At 36.6% G+C, this 17,943-nt stretch overlaps 1 protein-coding gene across 2 annotated transcripts in view; it reads left to right on the top strand.

The window, feature by feature from the left end:
* Positions 1 to 17,943, top strand: part of CDH2 (cadherin 2) — a 113,615-nt gene that overhangs the window by 91,595 nt on the left and 4,077 nt on the right. For both annotated transcript variants that reach the window (XM_015855460.3, XM_085537479.1), the window contains exons 12-15: positions 584 to 817; positions 1,134 to 1,367; positions 2,916 to 3,055; positions 13,809 to 13,973. In XM_015855460.3, the coding sequence (XP_015710946.1) occupies positions 584 to 817; positions 1,134 to 1,367; positions 2,916 to 3,055; positions 13,809 to 13,973 (773 nt within the window). The remainder of the gene's footprint in view (positions 1 to 583; positions 818 to 1,133; positions 1,368 to 2,915; positions 3,056 to 13,808; positions 13,974 to 17,943) is intronic.

Here is a 17,943-nt window from a genome sequence, read left to right on the forward strand (position 1 = left end):
TGGAATTGGAAGGAGGTTTTATTGGGTACAGCAGGAAGAACTATTGCTAATTATACTGAGAAATTCAGTGCTACATGTTCTCATAAATGTGTGACTTTAACAAGGTTTAAGGAAGCATCACACGTTCAATATAGATAACAAAAATCTCTGGAAGTATGAATCCACATGCTGAAAGTAAGTATTAGAAAGAATTTAAATATCATGCATTGGATGAAGGATGATAGTAACTCTTCCAAGTTCATAAAGAAATTCTCCATCAAATTCTGCACATTTTTCTCTAAGGCGTTTGATATGGACTTCTCTGAAAACGGAACACAGCTATTTGTTTAAATAAAGTGATGGAGTCCCCCTAACCTATGAATCAGCAGTTGTGTTGAATTTTGCTGGGTAGGACAGTTATTCAAAAGGCAGACTACCTGATTATGTGTGTGTTTGCAGGAACACTGACAGCGTTAGGCTAGCTTGATGTTTTTGATACCAAAACGTGTAAATGGTAATTGGAAAGTGTTGTTACAATTTCATTTTAAGTAATTTTACAACTGTAAACAGGTATTAACCTGGTTCTTTTCCTTCTTTCTCCAAGGAATTCCTCCAATGAGTGGAACTGGCACACTTCAGATATACTTGCTGGACATCAATGATAATGCTCCCCAAGTGAACCCAAAAGAAGCCACCACTTGTGAAACACTGCAGCCTAATGCCATTAACATCACTGCTGTAGACCCTGACATTGATCCAAATGCGGGCCCATTTGCCTTTGAGCTGCCTGATTCACCTCCTAGTATTAAGAGGAACTGGACCATTGTTCGAATTAGTGGTAATTAACATTACAGAAATTTAAATTGTGCTAAAGGAACTATTGCATATTCTTTTCTGTCTTCTGCTATGGTGTTATCTCATAATACGTACTGATCTGCTTAACATGAGTAGGAAATAACCTTGGCACCATTTCCCCAGAGAAAAATAAATTTTAAGGAAGTTTACACTAAGGAAGTGTATCGTTCTGAATGCCATGCACTTAATGGGTCTAATACCCAATTATACAATATGCAGAGCCAATTTGGCCCTTTGTTTTTTTAAAACAACATGAGCAATACACTGCCTTGTAACAAGTGCCTTGTTTTCACCCACAGGTGATCATGCCCAGCTCTCTTTAAGGATCAGGTTCCTGGAGGCTGGTATCTATGATGTGCCCATAGTAATTACAGATTCTGGAAATCCACATGCATCTAGCACTTCTGTGCTGAAAGTGAAAGTCTGCCAGTGTGACATAAATGGGGACTGTACTGATGTTGACCGGATTGTTGGTGCAGGACTGGGCACTGGTGCCATCATTGCAATTCTGCTTTGTATCATCATCTTGCTCAGTAAGTAGATGGATCTCTCAATCCTGACTCTTCTACTCTTGTATTATAACTGTCATTTTATGTTTCAGTCTCATGTACCTTGACAAAGACCAGGAAAGGGTTAAAGACTCAAAAATAAACTGAACAATTATGAAAACTTCCGGATGGATTTTAGGAAGGAATTTATGAGAAAGATCATAATTAGCACTTGCATGAATACTTGGCAGTCAAGTTCACAGTCCCCACACTGAGCTTAGGAAGGAGGTTTTCCATTTGTGCCCAAGGGCATATGTTATGTTACATCAATGAGTGACCAAGATGATGAGATTAGCTCTCAGACGTTTGGTCTGTGGTCCTATTAGTACTGTGTAATTTGGCACCATCCACAGTAGGTTACACAGCCTCTGAGGAATGCTCTGGTGTTACTGCTATTGTGTGTCAGATTAATGTAAGTAGGCTATTTTATGATTTTGGAAAGTAATGTATCACTGCACTTCATATAAGGCCTGACAAGCTGGCAGCCATGCAGGAAAAAGAGATGTGTATTTGTTCAAGTACTACATAAAGCTGTGCCAGTATTTTATTTTTGTGTTGAGTGCATTCAGTAAGGGAAATGACTAAACGTCATGACTAAGTATCTGTCCAGTGTAGTAAATTAGATGCCAGCTCTCCTACACACTATGGTTAACTGATTTCTGATTGTGGTAGAACAGGAGAAAAAGATTGACCTGTTTAGAGTATACTGTGCACTAGTCCAGAACATAGAAAATGATGGAAAGGAATTGTGGGGGTGGAGTGTGTGAGGGAGAGTCTCTGAGCCAGGCAAAGCCAATGGCAGAACACAAGCACAGCACAATGATTTTCTTGGTACAAAGCACTCTTAAAATGTCAAATATTGGTTTGACAGACACTTAATGAAACTGCTACATTTTATAAGGTATTCTTTGCATTTTTTTAAGGTATTGTTTATATTTTTACATTTGAGACACAACTATCTTCATGGAAAGAAGAGTCAATGTAATTAGATATTCACCTAGTATATTGGAAAATCATGTATTTATTTGGTTTTCTTTCTTATTTTGTTTTCTTTGTCATTCTGCTTTCTTTAACAGCTTTAGATTGTAAACAATCAGTAAAACAGAAAAATGATTGGTAGTGAATGATTAAAAATGTATGCCGCTGTGTAAAGTGCCATATGTTTTTTGGTTGTCATAGGGGAAAATGCAGGTAGTATAACTTAGAATTCTTATTACTACTGGAAGGATTTCTTTCCATCTGAATTCAGTGATTCACGATACTTGTTTTTTCCTACTTTATGACAAGTTTATTTTGTAGATACAGATTTGTGACTTAAGAAAGTAATGTGTGATTGATTTCTAAATCAAGTTGCTTATAGTATCCTAAGTTTAAACTTCTTCAGCTTAAGCTACCTTCTTTTAAATTTGAACGTAGATTACTGAAATGTCTCATCCAGAACAAAAGTTAACAGTAGTATTGTGGTTTGAATTTGCACAATTTTCCATGCTTTAGAATCAAGATGCATGTTTGTCTTCTCTTTTTGCCATGTAGTTTTAGTTTTGATGTTCGTGGTATGGATGAAGCGCCGTGATAAGGAGCGTCAGGCCAAGCAGCTCTTAATTGATCCTGAAGATGATGTAAGGGACAACATTCTGAAATACGATGAAGAAGGTGGTGGAGAAGAAGATCAGGTGAGAAATTATGAATACTTTTTATGTACGGGCTCATAATTCGCCCTGAACTTCATTTTGTTTCTATTGACAGATCGTAATAAGTAGCTAATTTGTGCATAACACACTGAAGACAGTGAGTACTATTTTTAAAACCTGGAAAAAGAAATTGCCATCTCCGGTTGCTTTTGCAGTTACAGAGACAGAAATTTTCTGCCTCTTGGCTGCAAAGCCAATAGCATGCTGACTTGCACCATTAAAAATTCGTGGTATTCTTGCCATATTCCAACCAAGGCAGTTATATTTAAATAAATCCCTCTCACTGTTATCTGTAAACCTTCCACTCCTTGTCTGGGATCCTGTTGTATGGTATCGCTAGTACAGAGTGGCTAATACAGACTGTTCCAATTACAACCCTTGTTTAGTGGTAGGTGAATGCTTTTTTGGATGTACAGTAATGTGGGCTATTGACAGATTGGCCTCTACTGGGATTTCAGCTTGGAAAGTATTTATGTTTCAAGTAGCTGTCAGGGCACATCTGTGTTTATTCAGATACCTTTCTAGGCAGGTGCCATATGCATTTACTCTCACATCACCTCTGGTTGAACCACTGTTGATATGTCAGAGGACTAGGAGTGATGTGTATATGCTAAGAATAGCTACTTTTTCCCTCTTTCTCTTCCCCCCCAACCTCTCTCAAAGTTATTGAATTTCTAAGCAGCATGGTTTCCTTCCTTCAGAGGAGGTTTGTTAAGTGCTTTAATGAGCATGACAAACAGTAGACTAATGCACATTATTACTGGTAGAAGTGAGTGTAATAATTATGAAGGGAACAGTGCATATAATATAGCCTGAGACATTTTCCGGTAAAAAGCCTTGAAAAATCAAGTATAATTTTTCCACACATCCCCAGTCATGTTCATCTGGCACTTGAGTTATCTGAAAAGTGTCTCCCTTCACTAGTACAGACACCTGTGGCTTCCCTTTGCTGTTCTGTTGGTTTGTCTGAATTTTTTGTTATCCTTAGTAACTTCCAGGCTTCCTGCATTTCCCCAGGTCCTGTTCCTACTGCCTGGGTTTTCTGCATAACTTTGTTTTTAAGCAGTTTGCAAAGGAAACTTCAGCTTATGCAGTTCTGGAAAAATCATTTATGTTAATAAATTGAAGGCAACCCTTTGAGACTACATATATTCCAGTTGATTGTACAGACTGAGTACAAGAACTGTATCCTGCTTGTGCGTGTTATTGCACAGAAGATAACAAGAAAAGTCTGTCCTATGAGGACTAATTTTCCAGTTCGTGTATCCCCAGCTCTTGTCCACCCATCATTCCCCAGAGATCTGCTTGGCAATTTTTTTGTTGTTTCGGTTTTAATTATTGATGACACAGTCCTCAGGATAGAGTCAGTAAAGTTTTCAGCCTTAATATTGTTAGCTAGAAAATTGTAGGTGATACTATTAGAGTGTTGGGAGAGGTTGTGCCTGCAGATCAAAAACCTGAAGTTTTGTAGTAACAGCATAGGAAAGAGTAAAATAATCATTTGAAAAGAGTGCTGAAGTCTTTCCTCTGTCCATTGTACACGGTGCTCCTCAGCAGGGAATGTGCTGTTTTTATCAGAGAGATAGTCAGGGGAGCGCAGCAGGACGTAACGTTTTGTGAACACAGTTAAAGATTAGCAGGATGTAAACCATCCAGAAACTCAGCCTTTCACCACCTATGAATGAGTGTAGTGCAGTGAGTGAAAGGAGGAACTGTCGGTGCAGTAGTAAATTGGTAAGAAATGGGAATGAGGATCAGTTCTTCTTACAGCGAGTCGAGGAAGCACCAAGATACAGGGAAGTTCAAGAGCTTCATTAAAAAAAAAGAAAGATTTTTAGCCCCGAAAATTCTGCTTTCTTTCTTAAGGTACATTTTGAGGACATGGTTGGAAATTAATTATTATAATTACCAGCCATGTTGTTGTGGTACACTGGTCACTCTCTTGATCCCTTGAGCAGTGGACTGTGACGTCTGCAGATTTATATCTTTATACACTTCAGACATACCAAATGTCACAGAAAGGATAAGTAAAAGCTCCCACAAAATGTAACAAGCTTTTATAACCACTTCTGTAGTCAGTTTTAGTTAATTGTAAAGACAGGAAAAAAGGGGAATAGCTTCTTCCACAGCTCCAAAATCAGGAATTTGATCATGTGTCTGAACAGAGATTACAAACTTTTGTGTTGGCACCTAATTTTCTATCTACATCAGATGGTTGCAATAACTTCTGTCTTGCTTTTCATGGAAATTCCTCAAAAACTCGTTTTCAGAATGATGCCTCATAAGGCCACTGTTCTGTTAAAATCAGGAAAAAATGTTTAATTTCAGCCTTGGATCTGCAAATCATAAAGGGAAATATTCTGTGTCGATATTAATGTTTGTTGCTGCCTTATCCTGAACAAGATCAGCGCCAATTGACCAAGCATCCTAGGTGAAAGATGGTGTCAAAAAAAGGCTCACGAACACAGAGCCATTGAAGCCTGGATGCCTCTCATGCAGAAAAAGAAAGGGGAATGCTCAAAGCTTCTCACGAGTTTCAGTGAAAGCATAAAATATTTTAAGAGTTCAAGTATTTTCATAGTCTTTACCTTTTAAAATTCCTTTTCCTATTAATAACAAGTGAATTATTTACACCTTTTTAAAATCATCTGCTCTTCTGAATGAATACTTGAAGATTTGCATAGTGTGGCCTCATCATCATCTTGTTTATGCAGATATTTAGGTGACCAGAAGATTTGGTTGGTAACATAAACATAAGTGATAAGATTCTTTGGATCCTAAACCAAACTACTTTCAGATTTCTGGTTTGTTCTTGGAAGGTCGTTTATTTATTTACAAGGTGGATTTTTTTGTTTGTTTGCTTATTTTAAGTGCTATTCAGTTAGGTTTCCAAGCTGTCACAGTAAAGCATGCTCAGCATGTTGCTTTCAAATTCTTTGTCCATGCAATCAGAGTAATGTATCCAGTAACAAATTTGATTAGTTCCAAATTCCAGCTCCTTCATCTAAGACGTAGCTGCTGTCAAACACGAAAGCGGAATTACTGCTTGGTCGTCTTTTGTGTTTGTGTGTGTTCTCCCCCTTCCCAAACTAGAATTTGGAATTAATTGTGATGTGAAGATTGTCGTCAAAGAGCAGTTTATTGTGTCTCCTGTTAATCCACTCTGAGGCCTTCTTGACCTGCTTTGCTCACTGGCAGACTGAATGGTTGTAAAGAAAATTGAGGTTGTGGAATGATTCGTCGTCTTTCTCTAGCCTGGAATGATCTACACGCAATTGTGTGATCTTCACAGTGGAGAAATAATGCATTTAATTCCCTAAGCCAGAAAAGCTCTATATCTGTCAGTCATAACTGATGTCAGCCTGCTCCCACTGCAGAGCGTTGTCAACACGAGAAGTGTTCTGGCCTTTTTTCACCTGAAATTCTGTTTTTTGGAAATAGAGTTTAAAACCCAGCTCTGAAAGCTCTACAGTACTTGTATTGTCCAGGCAGGAATGTTTTCTCTATTCTTTTTCTTTTTATTTTCTTCTTTCTCCCCACTGTTCTGGCTGCTGAAGTGAGTGTTAAGAGAGAAAAGAGATGCTCCAGGTAGAAAGTCTGTTATTCTTCCCACGATTTCATTTAATATTTTCTAGTTCTAACATTTTGGCTACCTGTTTGAGCCACACAATGAGTTACTTTGGGTCGCCACCATCCCACAGGAGTTAGTGGGACTGTTGGGAAGAGGATTTTGGTTTTTGTTCCCTCTGAATGTTTAACCCAGCTATTTGCAGCAGGGGCATTATGGTTTGCCCTATTCTCAAATAAATCTTACCATGTATACGGACAAATATTGAAGCTGGGAGCAACGGTCTTGGTTAATAATGAACTGCCGCATGAGATGGAGCTCATAGTTGTTAGCAAGTGGGAGGTGTGAGAGATGAAGGACTGGCATAGTCCTGGTGGCATGATGTGTACTCAGCTTGTACCACTGTTGTCAATTCTAAATGCAAAAACCTTATGTTGGCTGAGTGTTAAAGCACTTAGCACGTCTGCCACATAGTTTGCATGTATGGCAGATCACAACCCATAAACATCACTAATGCGCTCTACCACGTGTCTCAAGCCATTTATGTGATTTACATTGAGGCAGTGGGTGCTCAGCTGGGATTCTTGCTGCATACATCAGCTTGATAACAGTGATACGTATTGTTTACTATTTAATTGTTTTTTCATGAGTCTTCTAAAGTACATTACAGAAGATGCTCCTCACGTCTCCTTCCTGAATTTTAATAGTGCATAGTTATGCAAGTGGTCTTGTTGAAGCAAATTAGACCAGCAAGTGGTACATCTTAAAACTATTTATTTTCAGCTGTCCTGAATGTATTTTACCCTGACTGTCACACTCGAAGGCAATAGCTTCTAAAGCAGTGATTTTGCTACCATTGGAACTATTTTTCTTACTAAGAACTCTGATTGTTCCTTCCTAAATCGCTGTTCCTTACAGTCTGTTCAGACGTTAGTTGATAGTTTGCTTTTTCTCCTGTTTTACTACACGCTAATATAGAGAAATAAAATAGCAATTATTTTATAGATGATAAAAACATAATAGTCTAATTTTAGGTGTGAATGGATCTAAATTCTAAACAGGAGTTTCTCATTTGTGAAAAAGGATAGCTTTTTATTCCAGCATTTGTGTATCATTGATAAAAATGTATTGAGTAATTGTTTGTATTTTAATAGTTTGTTTCTTTTTCTTAATGCCATAACTTCCTGGATATTGGTGTCTTAAGATTACATCAGTTTTATATGCTGAATCTTACCGTAAGCTCTGTTATAAAAACATTTTTGAGCTACTTTATCAACAGTATAAATCCATATGATTATATTTTACCATCCTGAACGTTCAGATCATTTACTCTCACTTCTTATCCTTTATTCTGTATTGCATTTAAGACTGTAGAATATTTCATTTAAAAACTTAAACGATAATGAATAAAATAACTGCTGTTAAGGTATCCCTAGGCATCTGTAACATTATAAGCAGGAGGAAGTTATTTTTTGAATAGTGATTGCTTACTTAGACCTTGTTTTTTGAGTGAGTGACTCATGCAGTGCTCCTGTGGAGGAATTATTATCATTCTTAGGTGAATCTTTATCTCATCATGGAAAAGTAATGTTTCCATAATTCCATTACAGAATCGTTTTGTATTTTATTTTATCCTGTCTAGAACCTACGTCAGTGTTACTGTGTTTTATCTGCAGCTGGAGTTTAACTTGCACCTTTTTATTTAAAAAGATAAGTGAGCTTCTTAGTTGTCTTAAAAATGATTGACTTGGATTGCTCCAGATTTATCTACAATAAAAACAAAAGGGAAAAGGAATATGGTAAAAAGTAATCAAAAATGAATCACAAATAAAGACCAACTGTTAGTGCAGACACTGTAACTAGGCTCCCACCTGCAATCTGCATCTAGTCAGACCCACGTGGTTTTCCTTTTTGGGACTCCTATCATTTCAGCAAATGAATGATTTAAAGGGTTTGGAGCATTTTGCAGAACTCGAGCAATATTTTATGTGCGAGTTTCTCAGCATTATTTATGATTGCGTGCAGTGGGTTCTGGGGTACCATGCTTAGAGGGTTGGTTTTCACTTCCTTTTTATTGTTTGTAAAAGTCTTCTAAGATTGTGAAGTTTCACCTAAGTTTTTCTTCCACTGCTCCAATTCTATGTTGTAATAGACAGTAGTTATCTTAGCAACATGGAAGAGAAGCAGGCCATGCATTTTATCCATGACCATTTATGAGTATTCAAGTCACAGTTTGCTCTGCTCTCTTAACGCTGAAATAAAATTGGGTTTATACCATCCTGTAAAACGGATGTGTGAAATGCAGACTTCAGCCAGTACTGCTTTACATGCTCTTAGACCACTGCGTCTGGTTTTATCCGGTGAATGACACTTACAGCTGTCATAATCAAATTAAGTGAACAAATGACAATTAAATTGATCTCTTCCATGAGAATAGATCAGAACTTCTGTATGTATGTCTTCATAAAGGCCATATGCTTTGAAAATGAGAAACAGGTGTTGTATTTTTGTTATATGAGTCATATGTCCAGGCCTGTATATATATGTAGCCAAAGCTTGCTTTCTGTGACAAGTTTTTTTAAAAAAACAAAATAAAACAAAAACAAGTGTTTGCTTTTAAGGTCAACCCATCTGTGCATAAAAATATATGGGTTTATTAACTTGTGGTTTCAATCTGGTATTTGGAATTCTGCTTTGTTTCAATATGCATTCATATTGAGCAGGTCTAGTTAGTGTAACACGCTTTCAATTTAAGCTGTTGCCAACAACTTCTGAAATTCAAGAACTCCTAATCCAGAAGGAAAATTTAACTTCAAGTAGAAGCTTCTGGGAAATTCCATCTCCTAGATAGTCTTTCTTTCTTTCTTTCTTTCTTTTTTTTTTTAAGCTTCCAAAGATTGGTTGCAGCCAGAAAGTGAGGTACTTTAGAAACATCTCTCTCCCACTGCCGCAGCTGATGGCTGCTGTGTGAGGGATTATTACTCAAAGAGCCATTAAATGAATGGCTGCTTTGCACAAGAGGAAGTTGTTTAAGGGGAAAGCATTTTCTTTTTCTTTGTAAATCAGTGATTACTAGGGAGTATAAAATGGCATTTTCTTCTGTTCTGGCCATTTCTTCTATTCAAGTTGAGATATGTGAACTATGCTTCCAACTACTGCATAAAGGTTCTTAAAGAAAAGCTTTTAGGAGTTTTGGTCTCTTCTGTCTGCACAGCTGGTAAGGTGGTTAATCTGTATGGCTCGGGTAGCTGGTTTTGACATTTAGTAGTATTGTTGCCTTGGATCTGACATTTCAGGAATGTGAGGTCAGAGCAACTAATGGTGCAAGTCTTTGCTTAAAGCTGTCTAAAACTAAAAGAGGTAATATTGTTAATATTTGTAATTGGGCTGACACAAAGTTGGCTTCTTTTGCAGTAAGGGAGCTTCAGGGTAGCTTAATTTGACAAGATGCAGCTCCTGGTGAAATACATTTTTGGGAGATTGCGACTTTATTTCCTTTCTTAAAATAAATCAAAAACAGAAGTTCTTCTATTTCAGTACAGGTGATAGTGGGGTTTTGGTTGCTTGTTTTCTTTTTTTCACTATTTTTCCCCCCAATAAGAGTAAATAGTGATATCAAAGAGGCTAACTAAGGAAACAGAAATGTTTGTGGTTACCTCAGGTTGTACTGATAAAACGTTAAGCTAGTCATCTCATTAGCTACCAGTTATCTGAAAGGTAGCTGTATTGTTTCACATAGTTCTGTAAGATCCCCTTATAAGCAAGAGGTCATTCAACTTGCTTTGCTTAGTTCCCTGTAATTGAATTGGAGGCTTTTGTTTTCCTGTAGAATTGGACAACCAGATCAGTGTAATTTTCTGGTTTCTCAAGGGCCCGAGTTTGCTAGATAAATAAAAGCTAATGTTTTAGCTGTTTTTCAATAGGAAAAAATAAATAGATGCAACAGTGTTTGATTCTTCTTTACATTAACCATCTAAGCTTATCCAGAAGTCTAAAGAAAAAGAATTTCAAACCTTCTGAAGGAATATGCTCAAATCCAAACTTAAGGAAGGGAAAAAAATTACCGGAATTAGGGCTTAGTAACAGAAATTAGTAAATTAATGCCTCTGACAAAAGCTAACAGTCGTATGAATTAAATGCCACTGCTCAAGTATGTTTTCAGCAGAGGGCCTATTCTTGTTCATCATTAATCCCTCAGCAGCTTGAAGTAATGAGCAGATGACATGGAAAAAGGCTGAAGCTAGGACAAAACTTTTGACTTCTGGTTCTGAATTAGAGTAGAAATAATGATCCTGAACATCGCTCTAAGCTGGCTGTCCCAACCTACCTCAGCGTGTTTTTTTCTCTCTCTGATACGACAGTTTTCCTTTTAGCTTTTACTTTTGCATTTAACTATGTTAAACTCCGCTTGAGAATAACCTTTAAGTCTGTTCAGGAGCTTTAGATAATACAGCAAAAGTTTTTCCATTTATCTAGCAGTGAATGCAACATTGAGCAAAGAGATGGAATTTCTACAGCCCTAAACAGCTTACACTCTGAGTCTTTGATTTTTTCTTTTATTATTATTTATTTTTTGACTTTGCAATAATGGAGTAGTGCTGGCTTCAGACAGAATGTTGAAACAGCTTGGAGACACTGTGTGACTTTGTGTTTGCACAACATTAAGCCAGTTGCAGGAGATGGTGGATGACTTGCTATACTTGACTGATGTACAGTTGGTATTGATTTTAATGATAACAGAGAATTGGGAGTCTGTGGTAATAAGCACAATGGATCTCCTTTTTTCCTGTCCAGACATTTAATAGACCTGCAAAATAAATTTCCTCTGATAGAAGTTTGGAAGACAGTGTCATAAATTATCGTAGAAAAGAAATCCAAAGTGGGAGTCCACGTAAAGAGACATTCTGCCCTGCTGTTGCCTTGAGGATGGCAATCATTGCTGTCTTTGTAGCTATAAAGCTCAGAGTGTCTCATACTATGCAGTATGTGTCTCATACTATACACAGGAGAATAGCCTTAAATATGAAGACTCTGTCTGACTTGTTTAACATGGTATTTCTGTATGACCACTAATCAGGAAATGAGCTTTTGCATACAGGAATGAGTGAACGGATTTTAAACAAAAAGAGGAGAGATTTAGATTAGGTATTAGGAAATTTTTTATTCAGGGGGTGGTCAGACACTGGAACAGGTTGCCTGGAGAAGCTGTGAATGCTCCATCCCTGGAGGTATTCAGTGGGGCACCAGGCAGCTTGAAACTGCTTGTTCTTTTTAAGATCCCTTCCAACCCAAACCCTTTTATTATCTATTTGTGTACATATAAATAAAGAAATGTTTATAACAGAATAAATATATATTTATATATAAATTCTCTGTGTGTGTGTATATATATATATATATATATATATATATATAGCATTATAAAACTGAAATGACTAGAGAGATTTTCCTGATTTTAATATTTTTTCTTTTCATTTAACCCTACCTATTTGAATTCCTCCATGTGAAAATATTATTAAAATTAAGTATATGAAGAGCACTATTAAAACATATTCATAAATAACAAAAACTACATTCTACTCTCATACACTTTTCTGATAGTGTGCCTCTAAAGTGTTTTTATTTTACATAATAAAAAGGGAAAGGATAAAGTGTTTGGTTTACTTTTACTTTCTTTACTTTTACTTTTTCCTGTCCATATGATTTCATCAAAACAACTGATTCCGTTTTGTTCTTGATGAACCAAAGGATTAAAGTTACAGCTTTGCCCCAAGGAACTTGTAGCTTAATTAAAACATACAAAACTACATTCTAAGAGATCAGTGAAGCTGTTGCACATTTTTGACTATGTATTTGTGTGCAGTCTGTTGTGGACCCAAGAAACAAATTAGAAAATGTAATGATCTGATAGACAGTAAAGTTCTCCCAGTGAGAGCTGCCTTCGCTGCAGGCAACAGACCTCCCTTCCTGTTGAAAGGTCTGTGCTGGGGGGCCACAGTTGGTAAAGTGATATTCTCAAAAGGCCCCCCATGTTCCATGAAGTGATAGCATGTATTTCTTTCTCAGGAATCAGTTAGGAACAAATTAAAATGTAATTCTCTGTACAGACAGCTCCCAGCAAATTGAGATTGCAAATAAGATTTTTACTAGAAAAACACTATTGAAAAATAGATACCGATTATAGAAGAACTTATTTTAGGATGCTCCTCAGCTGCTTGGACTATTTGTGGGGTAGGGCATCTGGCATACAGTAGAGTTGGCATTAAGCCCCAGTCTGCTGGTAGCTCATGGATGATTGGCTTTAGTTTAAGCCTTTAAGTTCTGTTCTTTGTTCTGCATTTTTACCAGTGCCTTTTTCAAAGGCATCTTTGAGCATGACTACCTTCTAGACATGACTACAGCGTGGTGAATGACAGTGCTGAAATGCATCACACAGTGCAAATAGCATTCAGACATATCTATCTTAAATGCATAAATATTCATCTAATTAAAAATTTAATATACATATATACTGCTTATTGAAATTCATAGTGCTATGCTAGCTTCATCAGTCTGCCAGAGTTGGAAACTGTGGCATCAGGTACTTAATGAACAGATTCACAAGTAATCTTTAGAAAATGCTTAGAATTAAGGCCAAATCTGAAGAGCTTTGTACTTCTTATGACATTTTTCCCCCTTTGGCTTTCATATTATGGAAGCCACATGAAATCAGCAGGAAGTCTTAAACTCCATTCTTGAATGTATTATAAAATACTGCAGAGCGGTGCACTTGCTTCTTTCTCAGAATGAGAATGTCTGGAGTTTATTTCCCTAGAAAAATGAGAGTTTGATTTGGTATCTTTGCTCTATGCAGTAGATCATTACTAGGGAAAGTGTTTAGTCTCTTAGTAGTACTGCACAAATCCTTTCTTCTCAATGGAAAACTTATGAGGAGCACTACAAATCTGGTAGAACAGAATCAAAACAGTAGGTTAAAGGAGTATAAGTGAAATGATGTCCTGTAAGTAACTATGTTTTGGACTTATTCTCAGTATGTGTTACAATCCTGAAAATAGGAGTTGTGGTGAAATGATTCCTTGTACTTCCCTGTTTTCTTTCCTCCCGTTTCTGCTGGCAGATAACATTTAAAATTCTCCTAACGTACTCTCTCTGCTTCACATGTTGCAGGATTATGACTTGAGCCAGCTCCAGCAGCCTGACACTATAGAACCAGACGCCATCAAACCTGTTGGAATCAGACGTCTTGATGAAAGGCCAATCCATGCAGAACCTCAGTATCCAGTCAGATCAGCTGCTCCTCATCCTGGGGACATTGGGGACTTCATTAATGAGGTAAAAGAGAGAAAGAGTTTCCTCCTCTGATCTGTAAGCTTTTATGTTTTCTTAATTGTACTCTGCTTGAGTAGCTGTTAAATTTGAACGTTTTAACTTTTAAAAACTTACTTAAACAATTAAAGTTGTCTTGCTAAATTGAACTAAGTATGTTCTTTCAAAGTGCAGACAAATTTAATTAACTCATCCAAACAGAAAGAGAAGATATATCAATTAACTTCTGCACATTTGTATTAATTACATTCATAATACGTTATCAGCCGCAACCACAGTATCTCCAAGCAGGATTATTCTTTGGATTCCAAGTAATAAATAGACTAACAAAATTATAGTTTAGCCTAAATTCATTTATTAATTCAGAGTAATTTAATAATAGAAGTAGTTCATATTAATTTTCCTCATACATTTCCCTTTGAATCCAGATAGTAGTGAAAATTCTGTATGTTCAGTAAGGCCAAAAGAATTCCATCAAATACGATTAGCGAGCAGGGCAGCTAAATTAAATGTTATGTAAGTGCTTTTAATACTTGTCATAGAGCTTTAAAAGTCTTTGCATTATCTTTGATTCTTCAAATTAATTACGATAAATATAAGTAAGATTCAGACTGTAGCCAGATTATTCACACTTCTGAAAGTAATAACATTACAAATATTTGTTTCATTATTTTATTCACTTGTCAGTTTTAAATCATTGATTTTTATGTAACTTAGGATAGTAGAATGCATTTCTTGTGCTCACTGATTACAAAAAAACAAATACTTAGCTTATTTTTAAGTTGTAAATTGTGGTTTAGTAATTCAGTATTCTGTAGATTATTAGAAGTAAATTATATTCGCCAATTTCTTGTATCTCTGGCATTTACTAGCTGGGTAAGTATTGAAGAGAATGGTTTTTGGAGATATGTTTCTTGGTGTTGTTTTTTTTTTAAGGAAAAAAGCAGACTAATACACTTAAGTCTCTTCTGTGTTAGCAAGCTGTATAAAATGAAGTTTGATCTTAATAAGATGCACAGCAATGCTATACAAAGGGAGGTGACTAGCTGCAAGATATTCCAATTAGGTGTTATGTTATAGGTGATATTTCTCGTCTTTGCAGCAGTGTTGACACTCGTGTGGATCTTAGATGAGAAATGAGGGATTGATTCTAGAAAACTGGAAAAGGGTCGGAGTTTGTCCAGACTTATTTAATTTTAAATTACTCAGCAAACTGTTTTAGCAGAACTGTTTTGCAGTACGTTGTTACTACTGAATAATCTGTTGTAAATGGGTAGAAAACAGTAGGTACTATCTTTGTTTAACCCCGTATGTTTATATCTTAGTACCAAGCTAGGAGTCATTCTCTTACTGATTTCAGTTCTATTAGCTCAGCATCTTCCTGTATACTTCCCTCTCCTCTTCACCTAAATGGGAAAGGTTCTTCCATCTAGTTTTATATTGTAAAATGGTAGTAATAATATAATTCACTCAAAAACAAAATTAACCTTAGATTTATATGCAAAATTAAAAACATGGCAATTTTATCTGCAAGCTAACTGGTAATCAATTGCCTTCTCAGATTGAAAGGAACTGCATGATGTAGATTCTATGTTTCAAATGTTATATATTTAGTTGCTTTCTGTTTTAAGGTGTTTCTTTCATAGGCTTTTGATTTTGTTTTAGCGTGGAACATTTCACCTAACTCTCTCTGAAGTGCACAGCTATTGCCAAGGATTCTTTATGCTTTACCGGAACAGTGAGCAAAGTGAAGCTTTTATTTCTCCACAGCAGTTTTAGTTTAATTTGAATTATGTCAAAATTTCCTATGGCAAACATGATTCTAAGAAGTTTATTAGAACAAAAAGAAATCAGTTGTTTGTAGTAGTCACTATTACAGTTAATATTCCAAATAATCAGTATCCAGTGCATAACCATTGAGGCTCCACAGGCTTTCAAATTTGCTTCAAATAACATCCTTTACAGCATGTTATAATCAACCCCAGCAAGATTATGCATGAAAAAATTGGTAAGTTTCTTTTAGTTTTATGTGGAATAAATGGAGGAAATATCTTTGCTAAACATGCCAGTTTCTACATTAGGACGACAGTTCAGACAAAAGGTATGATAAGCTGTGAAAAAGACATAGCAAGATAAGAAAGGGTAAAGTTCATATTTCTTTGCATCCAAATTTGGCATGGTTAGGCAAAATCTTTCTTTCCACTGTGACAAACCACTCCATAACTTCGCTCTTGGTCAGCCCTAACCCAGAGCACTTCCCGAACTAACCAAGTTGCTGGCTGAACAAAGAGGGGTTGCCTTTCAGTTGTCAGTACCTCTGCAACTAAGTTTGCATTTACTCTGTTGGCATAAAAACACACAACGCTTTTTGGAGATCAGTCCTGTATTTTGGAGGATTTGGCCCTGTTCCCAGAGATGCTGATCACTGTCTGAACCTTTGGGATGCTAGCCCATGTATGGGAATTAATTCAGCCTGTTGAATGCTCACCAGTACCTCAGACACTCAGACACAGTGCCAGTATTGTTCAAACTGGCTACTGAATTACTCCAACTTCCTGGCGAAAAAATGACTATACATAGTTTGTTTCAGATACTGGAGGACTTAGCTACCACCACCTGAGAAAGCATGGGGTATTTTTTTCCTCTTGATCCTATTACAAAGGCACAAAAGGTGAAAAAGACCTAGTGGATCATCTTGTTTGGTTGTTTGGGTTTTTTTTTTCTCTTTGGCATTACTTTGTTTCTTGCGGTGTCTTATTTTTTCCAGCTGTCATCGGTTGTGTTAAATCTACCTAATTCAGTGAAACATGTGTAAGTGTGGGTATTTTGTAGTGTTCTAATAACTTCTCATTTGAAAAAACAAGTCAGAAGACTTGTTCAGATTTCGTGAAAATAAGAAGGTTCCAGACGTACCTTCTAGTCAAAACGTGTTTTTCAGGGATAAGCTAAATGATCTCGGGGACTTTCTTCTTTTGTCTGTTTCAATGGATAGATGAAGCTCTAATTCAAGGGAGGGATGGACAAGGGAAAAACTTACTCTTCCAGTTCAGTGTACAAACAAGTCAGGGAAATAAGTCATGTGTTACTAAGAATCCTCTGTAGACACTGTTTTCCATTTTGAGCTTTTTAAAACATAACCTACAGAAGCTGGAGCATAATTAATGCTAAGAGTAGACAGGATTTGCAAGCAGTATAAATCAGACCTGTTTGAAGATGCTTTGTTAAGCTCATTTTCAAGAATCACCTATGCTGTTCCTAGAAATCTTAAAGAAATTACTGTGGTGGAGGGTTTGTGAATAAGAATATATATCTAATCAATAGAGGACATAGCCTGAGGTAAATTAAATCATAAATGGAAGGTCTCATTCCATGAGAACATGAAGGACCCTTGATTCATTCTTAGTAAATGGTTACTGATACAGTACATCTCTGAGCAGAACATGGTCCCTCAGTGGTTTCTGTTTTGTCTTGTCAAGTGAAAAAAACAAGTTGAAACCACCTTTCATACTTGCTTGTAGGGCTCTATTCTTTCTTTCTCATCACAAGTTTGTTGAATCTGATTAAGTAGTAGGATTAATGAGAACGAAAGCATTAGATCAGATTTTGTAAAGTTTCATCTTCTTTTGAGATCTTGTGGATTTCATTTTCACTCAATTTGGGACCAAACAAGTATATACAAGACCAAGCAAGTTATACAACTGTAACTTAAGGTTGCCGTCCCTGTTCTGTTAAGGCACTGTAGTCTTTCCTCTTTGTCCTCTTTATCTCCTGATCACTGAAAGAACCTGCAACACAGAAGGAGGAGAGGAGTAAGTGAGGTTGCTAGTCAGTCTATCCTAGATCTCAAGTTCACTTTTGTATTAACATGACCTTATTGGCTGTCACATCAGCTTCTCTTCAGTGACTGCTTGTTGTGCATTGCTTGTGTAGCAAATGTAAAGAAGTGCATCTTAGTTCTCCATCTTTCAGGGGGATA

Source organism: Coturnix japonica, chromosome 2 (genome assembly GCF_054131305.1).
Source record: "Coturnix japonica strain WE chromosome 2, WE-NBRP24, whole genome shotgun sequence".
Classification (NCBI taxonomy): Eukaryota; Metazoa; Chordata; class Aves; order Galliformes; family Phasianidae; genus Coturnix; species Coturnix japonica.